Raw genomic sequence first — 25,217 nt, 5'->3', positions numbered from 1 at the left:
AACAAGATCTGCCTTTGCTGAAACTGTGCTGGCTGGTCCTCATCAGACCGTGTCCATCAAGGTGATCAATGATGTGGTCCTTTATAAGCGCCTCTACCATCTTTCCCGGTACCGAGGTCAGACTGACCGGTCTGTAGTTTCCCAGTTAAGTAAGATGCTCCCGCTTCCAAGGCCACGATTTCCAGATGGATCCATAGGGCCATTTTTTCAGCCTACATTCTTTCTGGGAAACAGTCCCTTGTTTCCATCAGGGCACATTCTATAAGTATTGTGGCTTCTTCATGGGCTGAAACTAGAGCTGTTCCCACTGAAAAGATTTGCAGGGCAGCAATATGGTCCTCCCTATACACGTTTGCCAAGTTTTACAGGGTGGATGTGGTGGCAAGACAAGAATTTGCCTTTCGGTCCTTGGTCTTACAGACCAGCGCAGCAAGCCCGCCCTAGCTTTTTGGGACTGCTATTGTACTTTTGCTATCTGCTTTTGTGCTTTTGCTATCTGTCTAGAATGTCTCACCTATTGCACTGGAAAAATAAATTATGTACTTACCCTGGTAAGCTCTTTTCCAGTAGATAGGTGAGACATTCTAGACTCCCGCTCTGTCCTTCCTGTGCCTGCCTACTCTTTCAGTCTGTTTATGCTTCTCCAAGCTTATTCATGGATGCTGTATATATGTTTCCATTTTATATGGGAATAGTTTTTGAGCTCCTTTGAAGACTTTGTTGACGGTTAATGTTACTGTTTGATTTTACTTCTTGAGCAGAACAGTTGTTTCTGAGCCTGTTTACTACAGGTGACTCTTCTTCATGTATATTTGGTGGCTCTCAGTACTTGGGTACTAACTACAGATGGAGCTAAGGAGAGCAGTGAAGTACAGCAGAGGCAAAAGGAAAAATCCAGAGTGGATTCCTTCTGCAGATAGCAGGCAGCCATGGGGACACTACTCATCTGTCTAGAATGTCTCACCTATTTACTGGAAAAGAGCTTACCAGGGTACGTACATAATCTCTTTTTTCACGGCTAAAACAGGACATCAAAAATGTTTTTAAACATTGAGGCCCTGATTGTATATATGTCGTCTAAAAAATTGGCGCGACTACTGCAGCACTAATCACAATTCTATAAAAGTTAGGTGCACTGTATAGAATCACTCAACACTGCCTAAGTGGCCTTAGGTGTTGCTAGGTGTCCATATTTATGCCAGGGTTTCTTGGTCAAAATGCCTGCACCTATATTATGTGCACAATGATTTCAAAGTCAAAACAGGTGTCTACACACTCCGGACTTGGTGCCTACCAAGTTAGGTGCCTAACTTCCAATTATGCCTAATTAATGCCAATTATGAGGTGTTAATTGCCAGTTATCAGTGCCAATTTAGCTTATTTAACCCCTCCTCTTGTGAAGCCACATTAGGCTTTTTAATTGCCAGTTGTAGCAGTAAAAAATCTATTGCTCATAGAATTCCTATGAATAACTGAGTTTTTACCACCACAGGCAGCAATAAAAAAGCTTAATATGGCTTCATAAAAGTTGGGAGGGGGAGGGGTGGCAGGAAGTTGAGTTAGGTGCCTATATTAGCTAGGCACGCTAATGTAGGTGCCTAACTTTAGGTGGACTTTATAGAATTTGGGGGTGACTGCCGGTAAAAATATCTTAGTTTCATTTCTTGTGTAATTTTATGTGTTATAGAAGAGTCATTGCAGTTTTAAAATGACTTCCAAAATTATTATGGGGAATTCCTGTTTAAGTATAGTATATATTTTGATAACAACTTAGAAAAGATGCTCTTTTATTGAAACATTATTAGCTTCATTTACTAAGCTGATGGTAAAATGTCGAGCCATGGGCCCATCCTCTTTTTGAAAGGGCCAGTGCACCAAAGCAATGTTGAAAAATTAATCTGTTTAGGTCTGTTTTAAGCTCTGAAATGGATTGTGACTCAAGGTGATTAATTTTTCTTCCTAGTTTGAGTGCCTGGCCCTTTTATTTTGTACTGCTCTGTGCTCTTTGGGACTCAGTCATGAAACTGTCCTGATGTGTGTGTATTTTGAGAGTGTCCTCCTAGAATGTCTTTACCTTCAAGCTTTTATTTTTACCTCTAGTTCCTCTGACAAAAAACTTGAGCTACATAACCCAAGGAGTAATGCAGAGCTAAGTTTCATAAATAGGAAATGAACAATTAAAATGCTCAAAAAGTAAATACCTCTGTTCTACTGACATATCCATGTAATGTTTTGTTTTTTTTACAGATCCAAAACTTTGGGTAGTCTAAGGTCTTTATGAGGCAGCAGAACTGGAAGTCCAACAGAGTGGGCAACAAAACTTTTGGACATTGTGACTTGGGGGGTGGGAAAACTAGTTGCATTAGACTTGGACTTTTCCCTTCCCCTTGCTCTCACGCCTTCAGAACCAGAAGAATCAGATCTCATTGACTGCTTAAGATTTAATGTGACACCTATGACTTTTTTCCACCTAATAGTTAAACTTCATACTATTTTCAAGATGAGTGTCCTACCAAGAAATGTCACAGTTTCACAAATCTTGGCCAGGTTTGGCCAAATGATGACATTTCTGCAACCAAAAGTCAAGATTGTCTTTCAGAAGACAGAAGGAACTGGGTCAGCTGTTAGGATCCATGAGATCCAAATTAGATCAAACTTGTCCATTCTTAAATTTACCCTTAAACCTTTCTTGTACTATACACTGCTACTCAAATATTTTTATGGCCTCTATTTTTGTGTAGATGATACATTTTATAGCCCAGATCGGTGGAAGGCAATTTTTTTGCACTGCTCACTTAGGGCCCCATATTTATTCCAATTTGCCAACAGAAATATTTTTTCTATCATCTCAGATTTACTGTGAAAAGATACAATCTATTGAGAGTTTTCTTATTCTGGTATTAACTTTAAATGATTGTAATTAGTGATGTGTTCAACAATAAAGCACCACAGGAACTGCAGCTGCAAAAGGAAATCTTGTTGAATTTAAAAAGACGACTCTGGATAAATCTGCATGTTTATCGGGAATGGCCTGAATGTACACGTTTGTCTTCAGCTTTCTAGCTGTACATAAAGGACAGTCAACCTTATACAAAATGGCTTCTTGTATTTTATTGGCATTATTTGCACTTTGAAATAAAAAAAATATTTTTAATGCTGGTGATCAGTTTTACCTTTATTTCTCTTATGACCTGTTTTTGTGTCTTCTTCTATGTACTATGACTCATAGCATTAAAGGATTTGTGCACGCTCTCCAAAATTACCTACCCTGTGAACATTTTCAGTGTTATGCAGAAACACCTTCACTGATGCACACAACTATGCTTTTTGTTCAATAAAGCTATAGAAACATACGCAACAGGGTGTTGCTTTCACGCTGCAATTTTTAGATTCCCTTTAGTTTTTGATGGTAGAAATGTAAAGACATTAAGGGCTCCTTTTACGAAGGTTCGCTAGCGTTTTTAGCGCATGCACCGGATTAGTGTGTGCTATAGCGTGCTCAAAAGGCGGCGGTAGCAGCTACCGTGTTTCCCCCATTATAGGACCTCCTCCTTTAGTAAGACACCCCCCTTTTTTTCCCCACCTGGGAAATATAAGGCCCCCCCCCCCCTGAAAATAAGGCACTATTTGGCAAGCATGTCTTGGCGATCCAGAGTACTGGTACAGTACCGTATGCGTGGTCACACAACTTCCTGCTTCCGCTGTCCAGGAAAACAAGCCCAGGAACAGCCTCTGTACACCGAGGCCCTGATTCTCCAAAAGTGCGTCCCGATTTTAGGCAGCTGTAGACGTCCTACAGCTGTCTAATCAGCCAATCGGGATGCATGTTTTTTTAAAAAAAAAATGCTCCCCAGGCAGAATCGGGTTAAATTAGGCGCGGCCGCTATACTTACGGCAGCAAGGGATCTCCCTGCGGTTGTTGCGGCCGCCTGTCCCATCACCGACAGGAGAATGCCTAACTCCTCCTGTCAGAACCCCGAGCCCCCTCCCCCCCAAACTCGTAATCGCCGACAGGAGGATGCCCAACTCCTCCTGTCGGAACCCCGGAACCCCCCCCCCCCCCCAAACTCGTAATCGCCAACAGGAGGATGCCCAACTCCTCCTGCCGGAAAGCCCAACGACCCCCCGCCCCAACTAATCTCCCTCCCCCAACTAACCTTTCAATGTTGGTCAGCTGGACGGGTCTTGCTGTCGTCCAGCCGACGGGTCTGCCTCGTGGAAATGAGACGGCACGCCCCTTCCCGGCCCATCCCCGCTAAATCTAAGGCCTGATTGGCCCAGGCTGTAGAAGCCTGGACCAATCAGGCCTTAGGCATAGCGGGTCCGCCCATCCCCACTAATCCTAAGGCCTGATTGGCCAAGGTGCCTAGCCTGGGCCAATCAGGCCTTAGATTTAGCGGGGATGGGCCGGGAAGGGGCGTGCCGTCTTATTTCCACGAGGCAGACCCGTCGGCTGGACGGCAGCAAGACCCGTCCAGCTGACCAACATTGAAAGGTTAGTTGGGGGAGGGAGATTAGTTGGGGCGGGGGGTCGTTGGGCTTTCCGGCAGGAGGAGTTGGGCATCCTCCTGTCGGCGATTACGAGTTTGGGGGGGAGGGGGTTCCGGGGTTCCGACAGGAGGAGTTGGGCATCCTCCTGTCGGCGATTACGAGTTTGGGGGGGAGGGGGCTCGGGGTTCCGACAGGAGGAGTTAGGCATTCTCCTGTCGGTGATGGGACAGGCGGCCGCAACAACCGCGGCCGCTATACATATTGCAGCAGGGAGATCCCTTGCTGCCATAAGTATAGCGGCCGCGTCTAATTTAACCCGATTCTCTAAAGACGCCGGTTACAGAATCGGCGTTTAGTATAGGACGCCTCTCCCGGGCAGCCTGCCTGGGGAGCATTTTTTTAAAAAAAATGTGCATCCCGATTGGCTGATTAGACAGCTGTAGGACGCCTACAGCTGCCTAAAATCGGGCGCACTTTTGGAGAATCAGGGCCTTAAATGTTTTTCTGGTTTGTGATACAGTTTTTTCTGGTTTGTGATACAGCTTTTCTGGTTTGTGATGACCTGTACCATATACAGGTAATAAATGTCTTTTTTTCAGCAATAAATGTATTCTTCTTCATGGAAAAATAAGACATCCCCCTGAAAATAAGACCTTGTGCATATTTTGGAGTTTTTAAAAATATAAGACAGTGTCATATATTCGGGGAAACAGGGTAGCGCGCACGGCATTTTAGCGCGCGTTAAGGCCCTAACGCACCTTCGTAAAAGGAGCCCTAAGTGGTCATTTACTACTGGCTACTGTGTGCTAATTGCTGCAGGGCACTTTTATTCATATAGATTCTGGCCCAAGTTCTATATATGGCGTCCTTAGTTGTGCAATAAGCCAGTTGGCACCAATAATTGAGGCTAATTGACACCCATTAGAAGTTACACACATTCTATAAGGTGGTACGCATCACTTCTAGGGCTCCTTTTACAAAGATGTGCTAGCGTTTTTAGCGCATGCACCGGATTAGCGCGCACTACCTGAAAAACTACTGCCTGCTCAAGAGGAAGCAGTAGCGGCTAGCGCACGCGGCATTTTAGCGCGCGCTATTCCTTGTGTTAAGGCCCTAACGCACTTTTGTAAAAGGAGCCCTTAGTGTGTAAATCTCAAATAGGGGTGTGGCTAGATAAGGAGCTTGTGCAGATTATGAGCATTCTTAAAAGTTAGGCACACTGTTATAGATTATGCCCAATCCATGCACAAAAATGCAGGTATTTAGGCCTGGTTTGCTTAGCTTAAATTGGTGTGCCTAAATTTTATGCTGCATACAATTGCTACATACAATTCTATATAAAGTTGGTACATTATATTATACTAACTCTTGTTTTCTTGCTGATTTTTTGTGCACACATTGATTGCATTTATTTTTTTTTTCTCTCCTTTATTTCATCCAGTTCTGATTCCTCTCTTTCAGGCCCATTGATTTTATGAACTCTTGCCAGGCTGAGATCTAGATAGGCACTTTCTTTGAGGCAGAGCAGTAGTCTTACCTCACTGCGAAATATTAATGTTCTTGTTTCTTCATCTCCATTATGCAAATCTTTATACAGTTCAGGCACCAGGAGATGAGGGGGTGATGAAAAGTTCTCCGCCCAACCAAGAAGAGAATGATGTGGATATGGTTCAATCAGTGATCTGAAATAATGTCAAAATATAGAATTTTGTTTCTGCAAATTGGCACTTAACAAAATAAGATAACACTCTTTTCAGCTACAGTAACAAAATAATGCTCAGAATGTAGGAAGTTGGTTGGTTGTACTGAGAAATTTCCAGCACCCTCTCATAGCTACATTTTCCACTCCACCGTTTTCATATTTATGAAGAATTGTGACACACACTGGAAACCTGTTTTAGAAGAATGCACTTCAAAAGGCCAAAATTACAGACAGTGTAAACATATAAAGAAGAATATTAAGGGAAAGGAATATCAAGTAGCAGGAAACAATTCATTTTCAATAATATCTTAAATTCTGTGAAGAATCAAAATGAATGATGACTGTAGCTTCAAATGAAAAAATGGAGTCCCAAATATACCACCCTCTATGAGCGTCGGAGCAGTTGTTGCCGCCGCTAAAACCCGTGCTATGTGTTAATAAAGGAGGGGGATAGTGGAACAAAAAAGGATAAGAAAGGAAAATAGCGGAAATGATGAAAAATTAAGGCTCAGATATATCCAGCATGATGAGCAATATTGAGGATTGGGAGATTACAAGATGTGCACAGTTGTGAATCACAGAGAAGGAATGAAGCCTGACCTCTCTAGTTGTCTGCCCCAAATCAAACAAGCTGCAGCTTGGAGAAGAGGCTGGAATGCACATGTTGAGGAAACTGGTAAGATTGTAATCAGTAGCAGCTAAGTGTTGTGCAATGTACTCATTCTTATAGATTTTACAACAAGCAATGACAGGAGTTGCAGTTAGCAATAAAGATATTAGGGACAAGCTAAGAACATTAGAAAAATAATTCAGAGGAGAATTTTAACTATTTGGTGAAAATTGAAAATACATATTGTACATTTTCTCTTGGAATAAGCACTGAATGAGTTTTTAATAGGGATGTACATTTGTCGGTGTGCTTTATAAATTGTGTGTGGAGGGGGGGGCTCTTTTACTACATGGGGGCCGCTGAAAAATTCTCGGCCCAGCCAAGAAGAGAATGATGAGGAACCATGAAACTTACAAGTTATTCCACACTTTTCTTGACATGAAAGTGTCAAGAAAAGTGTGGAATCGCTTGTAAATTTCATGGCACTGTATCATTCTCTTGGTTAGGCTGAGAACTTTTCAGCGGCCCTCTTGTAAGGTGCATTAAACACTAACACAGACTTTATGCAGGTAACAGGGCTTAACACAGCACACACTAAAGTGTCTTGTGTTAATTTTGCCATTTGCGCACGCTGGTATTTTATATACATTTATTTGGGAAGGGGCATTTCATGGGCATGGGTGTTACACTAGTGCCATGCTAACCGGTTAGTTTGTCTATAATGTGGGAGCTCTTAGGTGTAAGTGCTCCTATGTTAAAAAATATATATATATATTTTAATGGCCATATGCTAATGTTAAAGTTAGCACATGACCAGGAACTCAACAAATAGGAAAAAGTCCTATTCAACAGCCATACCAAAAATGGGGTTATTTTGCAGGAAAGTCCATTGTTTGGTTGTGCTAAGTCCATTTACTAGTGCAGCTTAGTAAAGCGACACCTCAGTGCGCATAAAATCGATTTAATTTGTTAATCTATTAATGGAAGCTAAAGACTTGTTTTTATTAAAAATGAAACTTACAATATAAATAAAAACCAAAAACTTTTATTAAAACCAAAATGTGAAACAAAAAATGTGTGAAAATCAGGGAAAAAACACACAAATGAATTGAAAATTTTCACCCTGTGCATATCCCAGCTATTTTAATATTTTTTATCACCCCAAATGATTTCTAGAAATAGCTAATACACATACAAAATAATGATCCTTTGTAGAATGGATCTGGAGGAAGATCCCAGAAGTACCTTAAAGGAAGGGGAAGGAAAAGAGATGTGATTTGATATACTGTACTGCCTTTCTGTGGCAACAATCAAAGCAGTTTATATATTATAAACAGATGTTAAGGAAACATAAATTGATAAATCACGCTATTATGAGGGGGGAAAGGGAAATATTGCCTTTGGGGTGTCCATTCTTACGGGAATAAATGGAGATTGTCTAGAAAAATGTGACATGGAGGTTAATTAGATATTCAGTGGACAGGATAGTGAAGAGTTAGTAAAGATCCAAAAGCTTATTTAGGAATTAGGGAGGGGTCTTTTGAATAGATTGCTATATTTGAGACCATTTGAAAGTGCTACCTACAGATTACGTGGAGATAGGGAGAATTGCTCTCACAACGATCTATTCATATTGAAAATACTTTGTAGAGGAGGAAGATTAGGGTACACTGTTGGACACGGGTTAGCTTGGAAAGATTTATGCCAAGAAGAAAATATACAGCGCGGTTTTTTCAGGAAATTTCAGGATGTGTGGGAGCCATTTACAAAGTATTGTACCGATTAGATGACATTTTATTTTATTATTTTTTTCCCTTAAATTTACAAGTTTGATTGTGAGGGGGGGAGGGGATGATAAATTTATTTTTACATATTGTATAAGGTATTGATTATATGATAAGAAAGGGTGGGAAGGGTGGGAGATAAGAGCATATTATTTGTACCACTGATGATTATTAAGTGTTATATTTATTGTTCATTTGTTTGGATATATTGTTACACTTATTGTAAATTTGAAAATGAATTAAAAAAAAAAAAAGAAGATAATATACATCCATAGCCAGAAAAGTTCTAGGGTCCTCAGACTTACCCCCTCTTTTACTACGGTGCGCTAATCAAAGTAGCACATACTAAACGCTAATATGTACATAGATTAACATGCACGCATTAGCGTTTAGCGCACGCTAATTCGATTAGCGCGCGCTAATCGGTTAGCACATCTTAGTAAAAGAGGGCCTTTGTTTCAAGTCCTGCTCAGGCATTCTAAGAGCCCCTTTTACAAAGCCGTGGTAGCGATGCTGCTGCTGCGGTAAATGCGCCAAAGCCCATAGGAATTGAATGGGCTTCAGTGCATTTACTGCTGCAGTATCGCTACTGCGGCTTTGAAAAAAGGGGCCCTGAGTAAGGGAAGAGGACACAAACTGCTGTTATCTGATGCAAAAATATTTGCAATAAAAACAAACTAATAATAATTTTATTTTTATATACCGACACACCATATAGTTCTAGGCAGTTCACATACAAAGATACTTTATACAAACAGTAAATAAAATACAATTGATTTAAAAGCATACATTAAAATCAAGCTAAGAACAGTCTAAAAGAACAATGTATATTTTACCAGTCAAAATTCAAAAAAATCAATTAACAAACTTATCAGTTTTCAGCAGCTTCCAAAAAGACATATGAATGAGCCTGAGAAATAATGGTATATAACCATGAATTCATTTTACCTGCCTGAAACCCAAATAATTTATCAAAGAATCTTATATCGGCAGAATTTAATAGTTGGTTAGACAAATAAATAGTGTCCTCGTGTGATCCTATTAGGTTTATATCGTTCAAAGCATAAAGATAAATAAGTAGGAACCATTCCAAACAAAACCTTAAAACAAATACAACCGAACTTAAACAGCACCATAGCCTCAAAAGGCAACCAATGTAATTGTCGATAAAATGTGGTAACATGGTCATGTTTTTTCAGACCAAAAATCAGACGCACTGTTGTGTTCTGAATAAGTCTCAAAACTCAAAGCAACTGTACAATGACATATTAAAAGATGATGGTCATAAAAAGAGGACAGAGAACTGATATGTTAGCGAACGGTAATATAAAAAAAAGAGCAAAAGAAAATGGAGAGGGTGACAGAAAATCTCAGGGAATGATGTGCCAAAATCTCAGATCTCATCATCAAAATCACCGATGTGATTGCTATTGTGGTTGAGGGCTTGTATGTGATTGTACTCCTTGAGTCTTCATAAAACAGAAATCAGGAGTGGTATGTGCTCATTCTATTTTGAAGGGTCAGAATGGGACAAAAAAGTATAGTAGTGACATTTTATATTAATACAATAATAGAGAAGAAACTGAATTACTACAGGTAGACTAGGAAAGACCTGAAAAGACTGGAGTATTAATTTACCTATCAAAATAGGATTTATTAAAAATGTACATATCACATTTTTATAAAAATAGGCAAAACTAAAACACACATGACTTTTATCAGATACAGTATATCTAAAAACAAGCAAATGGATGCAGCAGTTCCATGATCCTTATCACAGCAAGACAAGTATTCAATTCCACATGGAACACATATAACTTGTTCTTAAAACTGAGGGGAGTTGATTCCACATCACTGGAGCGATCACAGATAAAGCACAGGATCTCCAACACTCCAGTCAGACTGGAGACTTTTGAGGGGATAGGATCCCTCGACTTTAACGCACTGGCCTAGAGGACACGTTTTGTCATGTAAACCGATTTTCCAGTATGCAGAACCTTAAACAGAACCATCCATTTAAACACTTCATGGTCCCAAATGGGGAGCCAGTACAGTTTGCTCATCACTCATGTCACATTCTCTCGATGGCTCCTCAACTCAAGTTGCCTCAGTCTGTACTATTTGCACACATCTGAATAACAACCAGGATGTATCACACAAATGACATTGCGGTGGTCTAAGACACTGATGACTAATGCCTGTGTGACAGTGCACAATGCTGCTTCTGTTAAAAATAGAGCATTGTGTTGCATTTGTTTAAGTTCTACATAGGCTGAATATACCATTTATGCTATTTGCAACTAAGAAGTGACTTCATCTAACAAAACACCTCCTAGATCTCTAATTACTGTGTTTGGAGAAACATAGGGGACACATAACCGAGCTGTGGTCAATTACTCTTCTTAAAAGTGTATGCCTCTGTAGGTTAAGAACCTGCATACTAACCTTAAAACCACAATGTAATCGTCTCCAAACTCTGTGTTTTCATTTTTAACATTAGAGGTATGTAAAATTGAACTCTTTTAAGCAAATCCCATATCCAAAGAGAAGGTCCAGATATCTTTTCCAGTAGATGTGGATTAGATCCTACCTGCTTCAGCATGAGCTTGGAGCAGATAAGTCCTGTATGTTCTGTATGCTGGATAAGGAACAGAAGTGGATTTACGTTTTAAATTCAGTAAAATCAATGGGGTTAAATGCAGAAATTGAGTGGATGACATTAATTTAATGAATGGATGACTGTACCTGCTGATAGGTTAGCCTGTATAAGAGCTATGTTGAGTATGCTGTCAGTATGTTGTGAAATCACGTGTATATTACAAAAAATCCATGGCCATGTTCTCCTGGTCTAAGCTGCCTGACGCGGAGAATATGAGTCTGCTGATCTAAAGAGATCTTTCTAAATAGTATGGTATGATTAGAATTGATAAATGGTGGTAGTAAGAATGCTTTTAATAGTGATGTTATATATTTGCAGGGGGATTTCCTTGATACAGCCTTGTATAGGGGAAACATAGCTCTATGTCGGATAACCCCCCATCCATGTAGACTAAGGGCTCCTTTTACTAAGGTGCGCTAGCGTTTTTAGTACGTGCTCAAGATTAGCGCACGCAAACCATGCACTAAATGAGAAATACTAATACAAGCTCTATGAAGACATTAGCGTTTAGTGCGTGCGGCATTGTAACGCGTGCTAAGCATGCGCTAAAGCCGCTAGCACACCTTAGTGCAAGGAGCCATAAGATGAGCACAGTTTTACTCTAAAAGTATTTTTCTACTCTAAACTAGTTAAAGAAATTATATTTAAAGCATATTTATAAAAAAAAAAATCAACAAATGACGATTTTGATGCTGATATGCCGGATGTGAAAAGGTTTAATACTCACCGCTGAGGTCTGTGAGTGAGTTACCTTAAGACTTCTTGATTGTGATGTGTGCAACTGTAGCCTTAATAGAGAATATCATTGAAAGTTTATAGCCAGTAGCTAAAGTATGCTGGATAAGCTACATGACTGAACTCACTCAAGAGTGACGTGTCCATCACTACAAATATGATCCTTTAGGTCTGGTACTCGAGTTCACAAGTTTAGAGGTTAGAAGGGGGCTTATTTTTGATGTATTATAATACTGCAGTAGGCTTCAATTGGAGTAAGTCCTTCATAAATCTGACTAGAGGCTGTGTAGAAGTAGTGTTTAATTTAGCATGCTGACGATGAATAATTCTCTGTACAATTTGCACTTAACAGTTGTTTGATTTTTTTTTTTTTTTTTAATGATTTATTAGTCCAGAGAAGAGCTGTAGAATCTTATTCCTAAGAAACTATCTGGTAGAAAAACTTACAGAATGATTTTAGACCTCTTTTATTTAATTTTAAATATTTTTACTATATGTAAACTGCATAGATGTTTTGCCAATGTGGTATATCAAATGTAAAATAAACTTGGAAAATTGGAAAGAGAGATAGTTTATCATTTCCAACATCCAGGATGCAAAGATCAAGTCTGGGTGTTGGGTGGAACAAGAGTCCTTGATTCTACATGATCAGAGCTGGGAAAGTTCTCATCATTATTGCTTTACCTCAGGGACAGATCCCAAAGAAGTGAAAAGCAAATCTGTTTTGGTCAGATAGGAGTTATGAAAATGACTGTTCCTTAGTTCTTTCCAAGTTTCAGCAAGGTTTTGGCCACCAGAATGTAATTTTCAATTCTCAATTAGAGTGTAGTTCTTAGATATAATTATAGGGGGTGGGGGGGAGTGATAATCTTTTGGTCATAGATTATAATTGTAATTGTATTTAAGTGTTTTTATAGAATTATATGATTGTATTTTATTTTGCACTTATGGCTTTAAAATGAATAAAGAAATAAAAATAAAATAAAATAAACCGCTTGTGCAGTTTTGTAAAAGGGGTGGGGGTGTTATCTCACTAGTTATTCCAATCTCTAGATCATCAATAAATATGTTAAAAAGCAGCAGTCTCAGCACAGACCCCTGGCAAACTCCACTATTTAAACAAAATATATCCACAATACTCTCCCAAATTGGTTGGCACTCTAAACTTCATGTTTACTCCGGTGACACTATTTACACTTCTCCATTCAGAATATTGATCATTTAAGCCCACTCTCTGTTCTTAATTCATAATAGGACATTACCTCCTCTCCCATGACTTTCCAATTTCCTCAGAAGTATTTCATGAGGTACTTTGTCAAATGCCTTTTGAAAATCCAAATACACAATATCAACCGGTTCACCATTATCCACATGTTCATTCACCCCTTCAAAAAAATACAGTAGATTGATGAGGCAAGATTTCCCTTGTTGGCTTTCTCTCATTAATCCATGCTTTCATATATGTTCTGTCATTTTGTTCTTTATAATAGTCTCTACTATTTTGCCCAGCACCAATATCACTCACCGGTCTATAATTTCCCAAATCACCACAGAAAATCCTTTTTAAAAGTCAGTGTCACATTGGCCTAACAATAGCTGCTTAACACTACTTGTGTGTGTGTGCACGCGCAAAAAACCTTCACAGGAAGCTCTATTAGCCCATATTTTGTGTGCTAAGTATAGTGCAGTTCATTTATTGACCTAATAAAAAAGCACATTTGCTTGCCATGCTATATTCCATTGGTTTTCCAATCTAGCCCTTTGGCCAATCGGGTTTGCAGGTTTCCTAAAGTGAATACGCATTAGAGATATTTGAATGCAATGAAAGAAGGATCCTTTATATGTTTGCATCTTCTAAAATGTATTAATAAAGATGTTCAAGAAACCCATCGGCCCACTAGTCATTGGTCATTTCTGCTGTTGTGTCACTCTCCTCGACCAAAGGAGAACATTTACATTTTGGGACAGAGTATCCCTCTAGTATCAGCCTTTAAATATTTAGGAGTCATGATTGACTTCCAATTAAATTTTGACTGCCAAGTCTCAAACTTAGGCCCTCTTTTACAAAGGTGCGTTAATCGATTTAGTGTGCGCTAAACACTAACACATGCATGTTAGCTAATTCGATTAGCACATGCTAATCGGCTAGCGCACCTTAGTAAAAGAGGGGGCTTGTTAAGTCATGTTTTTATAACATGAGAAAATTACGATCTATTAAGGAATTAATTTTGGAACACAATCTGCATACTCTTATCCATGTGTTATTGATTGCCAAATTGGATCATTGCAATATTATTTACATGGGCACACCAAAAAGTAATATTAGGAGATTACATACTATTCTAAATACTGCTTTTAATATGCTGGGATTTAAAAGAAAATTTGATAGGGTCATCTTTATTCATAAAATCTCATTAGTTGCCTATTTACTATAGGATACAATTTAAAACACTATCCCTGGTTCATCAGGTTCTGTATCATCAACAACCTGATTATTTACACTCATTAATAAGACCTTATTATCCCAGGAGAACGTTAAGATCAATGCAAGATGGCAGACTAGTACTCCCATCAGAAAAGAGTGCCAAATGGGAATTTACTAGAAAGAAAGCTTTTTATTTAATTGGCCCCCAATTATGGAATCATCTACCACTAGACATTAGATTAGAAGTAACCACACAGTCATTCAAGACTAGACTGAAGACCTTCTATTTTGAGCAATCATTTGGGAAGGACAGTTTGTCACGCAATTATTTTTATTTATTTATTTGTTTATTCTCTATCTAGTACTTTCTATCTAGTGCTTTCCTATCTCTAATGGAGTTCCTTCCTTATATTATTTGTATTATAATGTAAACCATTTAGGTCTGTAATATGCTGATGCGGTATAACAAATGCTAATTAAACATAAACATTTCATGCATATTTATGGTGGATATCCTGAAAACCCAACTGGCCAGGTGGTCCCTAAGTACTGGGTTGAAAACCACTACTATAAACTATAACAAGCAAATGTCTTTTGGTGTCATGAGGGTGAACATAAGAACATAAGAATAGCCTTATTGGGTCAGACCAATGGTCCATCAAGCTGATGACACAAAGTTGTTGAAAGTTGTTAAACTGGTGAAAAGTGATGGTTGGTACTGCATTATTCTAGACCTGAATTTCATAAGAATTCAGTTGGGAATGTTTGTTCTCATCTAAAAGACTGCCATATTCTGTTTTTAAAAAATTTAAGAACAGGAGTGAGTAAAATAAATTGTCTTAAATGATTTGCATTATTTTTGAAATGGTATTGAAGAATCCTGTCAAAGAAAGTGTGCATTCAAAAAACAAACAAATGGATCTTTTTCAAAAAACTGAACAGAATATGGACCTGGGATAACATATGTTAAGGGAGGTCCTATGAACTGAGATCTGTTTACATTGTATGATATACTTTCCTCCTAGTTTAGGTAGTGAGGGTTTTTAGGTTTAATTAAAGTTTTTTGCATAAATGATATAGTTCATGACATGATGAATTTGAATATAGAAAATGAAATAAAAATTTTTAAAAAGTACATGCATGACTAATTTAAATAATTTAAAATAGATAAAATAATTTCCTATAGCCTTGTCACTATGGTTAAAGAAAGTTTACATGGCAAGCAGTATTATACTTTAGCTAAATGACCATTTTCTTGTCAAGTTTGTTGTGTTTTAGTTTTACGTGTGTTTTCATGTTAAAATGATTTCCTCTTAAGATAATTTTCTGAGTAGAGAAATACTTTAATCTTTATTTGGGCTTTTATTTTTATGCTCATAGGAGGCAGCTTTTTGGTTTGACATCCCCAGTATTGAGCAATCAACTTTATTGTGTTCAGGAACAGGTAATTTGTATTGTGTTTGGCACCCCAATCACTTTCTAAATGTTTGCACCTATGGTTATGTATTTAGATACAATGGGGTTGATATTTAAAGGGACTTATCCAGGTAGCAGCATCTGTTGCACAGGTAAGTTTCACTGTGAGAAATATTCAACGGTACTCTCTGGATAGTGCTACTGAATATCATTACAGGCCACCTCTGTACTATCCAGAGAGGGCCGGAATGGAGCTGAGGCTGGGACTAGAGTTATCCAAGTAATGGTGATTTTTAACCTTTGGATGTTTTAGGACAGCAGAAAAAGTTGTCCTAAATTTATCTGGATAAGCTGTCGGGATAACAGCTGACTATCCATGCTTTCTGCATAGTGCCAGATACAACTGTGACATATACTGCAGCTGTCAGTGCTTAAAATGAATACCCCCTCCCCCCCAAAAAAAAAAGCTGACTGCTGTAGGCTCAACATGGGGTTGTAGAGGAGGAGAGATACCTTTTGGTGCTAAAGTAGTAGGAGAAAATATCTATAATAAAGAAAGTTGAAGAAATAAACTACTGCTTTGACCAAACCAACAGAGGTCCAAATTAGGCAGAAACAGATCTTAAACAGAGTGACTAACTGGGGCACCCAACACCTTCTTAGTATTTATAAAGGTTACCAATTTAGATGGTTCAAACACACATATTTCACTATACATTTTCAGGGGCACTTTAAAAAGAACAAATCCCCCCTTCCCCCAATTTTACCACCCTTAGGTATAGAAGTAGAAGCTGTCACCTTCTGAGTGTCTTTAATAACATCAAGAAAAATACAGACTATTTGATTCATAAAAAGAACATCACAATGTTTAAACTAAAGTCACAGCACCTGTCTCTACCAAAACTCTGAGCCAGTGAAGATATCAAAGTTGCTGGAGAAATCTCCCCTACTGTAAATGACTCAGGGAACCTTTTACTAAGGCACGCTAACTGATTTAGCGCATGCTAATCAATATAGAATGCACTCAAGATTAGTGCGCGCTAAATTCTACGGTGCCCATTATATTTTACTAGTCTTTAAGCCTGTTACATTAACGGGTGCTAGAACATATGTGTGTGTGTCTGTCTTTATTTCTTTCTCTCTCTCTCCTTAGCCGCTTTCTTTCTTTCTGCCTTTCTTTTTCCTTGGCTGTCCATCACCACCCCTTGCCTGCTCCCCCTGTCCATTTTCCCTTCCTTTTACCTCCCCTGTGTCCACCACCACCCCTTCACTGCTCTCCTTATGCAGCAGCAGCCCTTCTCCCTTTGTTTTACCTCCCCCCTGTCCAGCAGCACCTCTTTCCTTCTCCCCCTGTCCAACATTAGTCCTCTGTTCCTTTTTCTTCACCCCCCCGTCCATCAGCATCTTTCCTTCTCCCCCTGTCCAGCAGTACGCATCCCTTCCTTTTTTATCCCCCCTCCTCCTTCTTATCCCTATGATACTCTTACCTTGCTCTGCCCCTGATAAGAGGTTCCCGACAGCCGCCCAGTTGCACCCATTGGAAAAGTTCCCACTGCCGCATCCCGCACCCCTCCTGATGCGGCTCCCGCTGTCCTTTTTGTCTGTCTCTGTCCCTGGCCCCCTTTGTCTGTCTGTCTTTCTGTGTATCTCCCTGCCCCTGTGTCTTTCTTATTTTCTTTGTCTCCCTTCCTCTCTCTGTCTGTCTGTTCAAAGCAGCATTCCCTCCCCCTCCATATCCCTCCCCCCCTGTCCCTGGCCCCCTTTCTCTGTCTGTCTTTCTGTGTATCTCCCTGCCCCTGTGTCTTTCTTATTTTCTTTTTGTCTCCCTTCCTCTCTCTCTCTGTCTGTCCAAAGCAGCATTCCATCCCCCTCCATTTCCCTTCCCCCACACCAGTTCCCTGTGTCCCTGCCCCTGTGTCTTTCTTATTTTCTTTGTGTTTCCCTTCCTCTCTCTGTCTATCTGCCAAAGCAGCATTCCCTCCCCCTCCATTTCCCTCCCCCCCACCAGTTCTTTGTGCAGCATTAGCGTTTCCTCTACCCCCCCCCTTTCCCTTCCCGCGGTCCAGACTACAAATGTGGTGATTCCAGCAGCGCTTGCATCAGTCTCCACACGCTGCTTCGGGTCCTTCTACTGCCCTGATTTACTCTGGCACGTCCCTGATGACATCATCAGAGATGCGGCAGAGCAAATCAGGGCAGTAGAAGGGCCCGAAGCAGCGTGTGAAGACTGATGCACACGCTGCTGGAATCACCATTCGGGCCCGCGGGAAGAGAAGGGGATGGGTGGCAAAGGAGGAACGGAGATCGGCGGCGGCAGGAGGAATGGAGATCGTCGTCTGGCTGCGGTCCGGCTTACGCTGCTGGAATCGTCATTCGGGCCCGCGGGAAGAGAAGGGGGTGGGTGGCAAAGGAGGAACGGAGATCGTTGTCTGGCTGCGGTCCGGCTTGTGTAGAGCAGGGAGGCTGTGACGTACTAAGTGAGCAGGTGGTGACGTAAAACGCGCGCATGCGCAGTCGTGTTTCCGCAACGGATCAGGGAACACGACTTTTGAGTGCGCATGTGCGGCCTAGCATTTTATTATATTAGATAGGCACCTTAGCATTTAGCACGTTAATCTTTAGCATGTGCTAAATTGATTAGTGTGCACTAAATCAGTTAGCGGATGTTGAATTGGTTAGTGCGCCTTAGTAAAAGGACCCCTCAATGCTGAAAGAGCTATTGAATTCATGGTTTCCATCAGAGTCTTGCACATCCCTTTCAAACCTTTACCTCACAGGCCAATAATAAATCTTGGAGATTGGGATTAAATCTTTATTTCCACTAGATACTACCTAAAATATATCTATTGGTGTAAACGTATGAGCATGGAGAAAATTAATAATGCACGAACTTGTAAACATTTTCCACATTTTCTCTTTTATTTCTGGGAAAAAAGCAGTGGCGTACCAAGGGAAGACGGGGGGGGGGGGAGTCCGCCCCAGCGACGGCACTCATCGGCATCAGCGCCCCCCCACCTCCGCGATGGCACTCAGCTGCTGAGTGCCGTCGCCATTGCAGCCCAGGAATTTTCCAGACCTGGCCGGCTGTGCACCCCCCTAAGGCTGCACCCGAGGCAGACCGCCCCCCCTTTGGTACGCCACTGGAAAAAAAGCATACCTTTAGCAGCCGCTCCATTAAAGTTCTGAGTACACTTAATTTTGCCATCCAGATTTCTAATGAAACTTGACACTTCTGAACTTCAGTCCCAAAAATGACCAGTTTTCAGTGCATGTTCCTGAACTGTAGCAGTCAAATTCTTAAACTGGGGAAGGAGAGTCTGTCAGAAATTGGTAATAGCTTGCCAAATTGTCTCTAGAAAAACAAAAACTGGATGTACTAAAGCAAGCCAGAAAAATACAGAAGGCTCTCCTTGATCAGATACCGACACAAAGAACCGGGTCAGAATACCAGTAAAGCACCTTCATGAAGCTAGTTTCCAGGCTGTTGTCTATCATTTGCACCCCTGAAACAAGCCTGCTTGCTGGTAATGCCTCAGCAGCAATCTCAATAGCAGTTGACATTTCAGCATGGTGTCCAAGTGCTACTGCTGCTGTGGAAAGAAATATTGTTATAGCAGGTGTGGAGATAGAGACCACCCCCAAGAGCTTAATGGTGCCTCTAGACTAGAGAGTTGCACGGGGACAGAAATCCCACCCATCCCCGCCCATCCCCGCAAGGATCCTCTCCGTCCCCATCCGTCCCCGTCAGGATCCACTCCATCCCCAACCATCCCCGCAAGGAATTACCTCCATCCCCGCCCGTCCCCATAAAAAGCAGCAATTACTTCTGACAGGATCATCAATTCCACAGTTTCTTTTGTGTTTGCGCTGCTGTTTTCCATGAGGAATCTCTTTGGTGAAACCCTTTTTTTGTTTTCTGTTCAGGTAATTAACTTATAAACCCCTCTTTTACTAAGGCTGACGTGTTCATTATATTATATGGACGAACCCTGCTTCCAAAGCCTTCCATCCCCGTGGGACTCCTGTTGGCTAGAGGGGGGTCCCCATGGGAGTCCCGTGGGCCAGAGGGGTTCCCCGTGGGAGTCCCGTGGGATAGGGGGGATTCCTGCGATCCCCATTCCCGTGCAGACCTCTACTCTAGACTGAAGCTCTACAAAAAAATGAGTTCTTAAGGGGTCATTGTTTAAGAGGGAGGGTTCTACAAAATAATTATCAACTGATTAATGACATTTTTTTGAATTTGTGGGAGACCTCAGTGTGGATTGATTAAGTCAAGTAGACATAAAGCGTTCAGTACTTCAACCCGTGCTTGAGCAAAGGCTCAATGCAACACACCATCATTAGCATTTAAATGTGAATAAATGTAAGTAACACTAAACTTAAATGTGAATAAAGCACAACCCAATCTCATAAACATAAAGACTCTATTTTACTAAGGTGCGCTAAGAGTTTCATTAATCAGTTGATAATTATTTTGTGGAACCCTCTCTCTTAAACATTGACCCCTTAAGAACTCATTTTTGAATATATTCAGGGTGTTTTTAGGTTGGGTTTTGTAGTTTGATTGATCCAAACTAAAGCTCAGCACCAGAGCATTGGGCCTCCTGGTCCCAGCTTTGGTGCAGCCAAAGTTACACTTGAGCAAGACTTGGGGATTCTGAAGGCAAGGGTGTAGAGATAAAAACCTGTGGATGACCCTTGTTCTTCACAATTTTCATACCAAGGTAAGCAGTAGCCACCATCTTGGTGTCCCCTATCCTCATTCTGAATAAATATTGACTAGTATCAATTTTATTTTAGATTTTAATAGTTCTTACATTATTTCTGCTAGAGTTGTCATATCATAATCTCACCCTTCCTATAAGATTTTTCTCATTGAGAAATGTCTTCATTTTACACATCATAGGATTAGTGACAGCAGAATATTTTATTTCTGGAACAGTGCTGATGAGGTAGGTTTGGAAACAAGGAGTAGATTGGAAATTCTACTCAAGTACATTAAATTATATCTACTATATCTGTATATAAAATTATTTTTGGAACTACACTTGTATTTTTCTGACAGAAAAATTCTACAACTGGGCCTTCATATTTATGCTCCACTTGGGTACATAAATGTACAGAATAATGGCTGTTTCATAGGTAAGTATACACATAGGGTTAAATTCTATACATGGAACCCCAAACAAATGCTCTTCTAGAAGCCTTGCTTAAAGTTAGGGGCAGTTTATACAATATCGCTTATGCCCAGGAACCATGATTAACCCCCTCTTCTATTAAACTGCGATAGCAGTTTTTAGTGCAGAGAGCCGCACTGTATGACCCACGCTGCTCCCAACGCTCATAGAGTTCCTATGAGCGTCAGGAGCAGCGCGAGCCATTCTAGAAAAACTTGGATAAAATTAAAGAGGTTGTGAATGGAAAACAAACTGTCCTTTTACTAAACAGCACTATGATGGCAGTAACTTCCCCAATGATGTGTGCTTAATGTCAGTTCTATAATGGCATCTGGCGTAAGTGTAGATTGGTGTGCATAAAATAAGGCAGCAAAATGATGCCACATCAATTGCAGTTATAACTGTTGGTGCAAAATTTTGTCCTTGAAGTGTCTGTAATTTATAGCTGTGTTCTTCAACTGCCGGTCCGCAGAAATTTTCTGCTGGTCTACAGGGCCGGCACGTGCATTGGGCCTGAGACAGTGTTCTTCAATTGCCGATCCGCAGTGCCGGCAATCTTTGGGCCGGCTCTCTCTTCCTCAGTGCTGCAGTGCACAAAGCCGCGGGCAGCGGCTTCTACGTGTGTCCTGCACCTGAACTGGAAGCCTTCTCTCTGACATCGCAATGTTAGAGGGAAGGCTTCCAGATGAGGTGCGGGACGCACGTGAGGAGCCGCTGCCCACGGCTTTGTGCAATGACTCATTGCGGAAGAGGGAGCCGGCCTGAAGATAACACCTAGGGTGGCATAAAACGGCCAAGCGGGAGCAGGCCAGAAAGTAAGGCACATCATGGAGGGAGGGAGACAACAAAGTTAGGGGGGAATGATTTTACTTTTAAATTTAGTGATTGAATTGTGTCAATTTTGAGAATTTACATCTGCTGTCTGTATTTTGCACTGTTCAGGAAGAAATGCATTTGTTTCTTTTTATCTGGGATTGTATTGCATGCAGAGTCTTGCATCTTAGGGTTTGTTTGTATATATTAGTACTTTTAGTTTTTGGTCCCGTATCTGTGTTCTGGTAGGAATGAATGTTGAGAAGCATACAGTGTGCTTTGTGTAGTTTAATTTTGTGGTTAACCATTATGTGTTGTTAATATGATTATATTGTGTGTGTGTGTATATATGAAAAATGAATGGAAAAAATGGTGTTGCAATTAGTACTATTATGGGGGTGAGGTCTGGGGCGGAGATTGGGCAGAGATGGGCGGGGTCTGACCCACGTCTTAGCCCAGTGTTCTTCAACCGCCGGTCCGTGGACCGATGCTGGTCCACAAAATAATTATTTTATTTCCGCTGGTCCATAGGTGTCAAAAGATTGAAGAACACTGATTTATAGGATTCTGTAAGTTACGAGGGTCCACTGAATAGTTCTTAGATCAACCAAGAAGAGAATGATGTGGAGCCATGAAACTTACAAGTTATTCAACACTTTCCTTGACATTTTTTCGTTTCATTTCATATCATTGAAATGAAAAGTGTAAAGAAAACTTCTAAATTTCATGGTTCCATATTATTCTTGTCTTGGTTGGGCTGAGAACTTTTCAGCAGCCCCTCAAACACACATATCTTTCCATGACAGGGTGACAGGGATGTTTTGCACTGTTAAACTAGATAAACTTGTTTAGCTATTAGCAAAGTAGGTTAAATTACTGTTATTTTCCACAATAAAGTGCAGATATTGAAGGTTCGTTTAATAAAATACTGCTAGATTATTACATAAAAAATGTCTTTTTATCAACATATCTTTGCTGAGTATGAAAACATAAAAGCTGTAGCTGTAATACCAAGAAATTTAGTAAAAATAATATCAATTTTAAGAATAACGGAGCTTTATGTAATCAGTGGCTTTGAATGACCCCATGATGTGCTTTAAAAACATTTTAAAATATTGTTTTCTGATCAAGCACAATAAAATGAATGGGAAAAATTTTAATTTGCAGTTTTTCCAACTGTAGGTTTTTCTGGACAATACTAACAGGGTTTAGACTGCACTGCTTTAGAGTCCAAAGTCCTCAACGGACTGGGTCATAGAGATTTTTATGTGGATTGCTAAGTTTGTTTTTTTATAAAGTCCACAGTGTTGTTTTAGTTTTTCGTGGACTTTTTTTTCTCTGTGGCTTCTACAGGGTCAATTTTTTTGCTCCTGCTTTAGAGTTCAACAAAACTGTGAACTACAGATTATATCTGTTACTCCCCTCATTGGCACTTTCTTGGCACAAGGAAGATGACGATCTTTTAGTTATGCTTTCATTTTTCAAGGATGTTTTTTGCTATAATATGTCCATATGTACAGTTTAAACTAAAAGGGCGTAACCAGAGATGTGAAGTAAGCTGACAAATTCTCATACCTCTATAAATTGAATACTTTTTTTTTCATGTATAGGCACGTACTGTTAAAATGGCTGTGATACTATTTATTTTCTCATGCTTATTATAGCTGCCTTGGGTTGATCAAAACAATTGCAATGCGTAGGGAAAACAGGCCAGGCATGAGGTCCTATTACACTTTCGCATGGTTCATAGGAATTTGTTTCCAAATGAGTTTAGCTGAATATGAGATAACGTTGCTGAACACCCATAAGTCATCCTTCAAATGGCGGGGAAGATTGCGGTCATACTCCAACTGCACTAGTGATGTGAGAAAAAATGTATCACTCCATTCTTATTGCTGTGCATAAAATATGATATATTGATTCATTTCAGACTGTTTGGGATCTAGGTGATTTTGTGCTTGTAAAAGTTATGCATTAGAGGCTTTGAAATCTAAGTCTTTAATATGAATGAAATTCAGATACAATGCAGGGACTGTTTGAAATAATAAATCTTGTCAAGCTTAAGGTACTTTGTGGCAGTAAAAAAATATGAAGGTCATACTATAATGCTGTACTGGGAAGTATGTAGACGTTAAAAATTGATTGCGGTTCATGCTGCACACAGCTATATTCAGGACTCATACTGTTCTGGTGATGTTTTCGTGGCTGCATTTTTTTTCTTCTAAACTATAATCCATTATTGTCAGTGATATATGAATAATCCTGTGTTTTTGCTAAAATAACAGTACCATAGGTAATTTGCATATTTTAATGCTCTTTAATTTCTTTTTTTTTTTTTTTAATTATCAACAAACTGGTAAGCTTTTTTTCATATATGGAGATTGAATCTGAAATGGAAATGTTACCTGCTTTAAAAAATTATGTTTTGGCTTGGTCTATTCAATGAGAAGAATACTGACCCTCCCCCTACTCCCCCATTTTATAAAGCTGTGTAAGGGATTTTTTATCACGGACCGCTGCGGTAAAAGCTCCAACGCTCACGGGAATTCCTATGAGCGTCGGAGCTTTGACTGCAGCGGTCTGCAATTTAAAAAAAAAACCCTTACGCAGCTGGATGAAAAGGGGTCTGAAATAGGTGTTCTTTTGGATCATCACCTTAAATTCCAGTGAGATGAAATCGAGGACTGCCTTATGGAGTAGCTGGTTCAGAAACCAACAAGATGCCAAGCAATTTTAGTCCTTAGTGGAGCACATGATTTAGTGCAAGAGGTAATGGTGCTGAGGCCACTTGATAATAGTGAATATAACATGATCAGATTTGATATAATCTCTGAAGTAAATATATTCATGAAATCCAATACAATAATAAACTAAATTAAGCTAAAACCTCGGTTTATAGACCGGGTCATCACCAGAATTAGGAGCTTGACATGGTTAACAGAAAAATAGATATTAGAAATTACAACAATAATAGAATGAGGGAGAAGAAATATTTAAAAAATAAGCAAAAAATCAAATCATAAGTATAAATATAAAAGGAGACTATGGGACTCATTTTCCAAAAAAGAAAAATGTCCAAAAGGTGGTCTAAAGGGGTAGATAGACATTTTTCTTGCCAAACACTTCCAATTCACTGTTTTTGAAACCTATTTTCTAGACATATTTCTATGCTGTGTCATCTGCAGTTAATTTATAACTCGAGATGGTATGTTAGAGGCATGATACGGACAGGATAGGGACAGGATAGGGAGGATTTATGACTTGAATGATTTTTGCCAATTTGGACATCTGGGGCTGGACCTGTTTTAACAATGAGTAAATGCCAAAAAGGTACCCAAACCGACCAGATGATCACTGGAGGGCTGTAAGCATGACCCCTCACTACTCCGGTTCATAGACAACAAC

General features: G+C 39.9%; 1 protein-coding gene across 20 annotated transcripts in view; it reads left to right on the top strand.

The window, feature by feature from the left end:
• PCDH7 (protocadherin 7) overlaps positions 1 to 25,217 on the top strand; it is a 922,726-nt gene that overhangs the window by 79,463 nt on the left and 818,046 nt on the right. For 5 of the 20 annotated variants that reach the window (XR_004539803.1, XR_004539804.1, XM_033947915.1 and 2 more), the window contains one exon: positions 2,248 to 3,161. The exons of the other annotated variants lie outside the window; for them this stretch is intronic. Coding sequence is in view for 1 of the 5 variants with exons in the window: in XM_033947915.1 (XP_033803806.1) it covers positions 2,248 to 2,265 (18 nt within the window). In the remaining 4 variants the exon portion in view is untranslated. Of the gene's footprint in view, positions 1 to 2,247; positions 3,162 to 25,217 lie in introns of those variants that run through there. 20 annotated transcript variants of the gene reach the window in all.

Source organism: Geotrypetes seraphini, chromosome 1 (assembly GCF_902459505.1).
Source record: "Geotrypetes seraphini chromosome 1, aGeoSer1.1, whole genome shotgun sequence".
Classification (NCBI taxonomy): domain Eukaryota; kingdom Metazoa; phylum Chordata; class Amphibia; order Gymnophiona; family Dermophiidae; genus Geotrypetes; species Geotrypetes seraphini.
The sequence above is the reverse complement of the archived record's forward strand: the minus strand, read 5'-3'. Positions and strand labels throughout refer to the sequence as shown.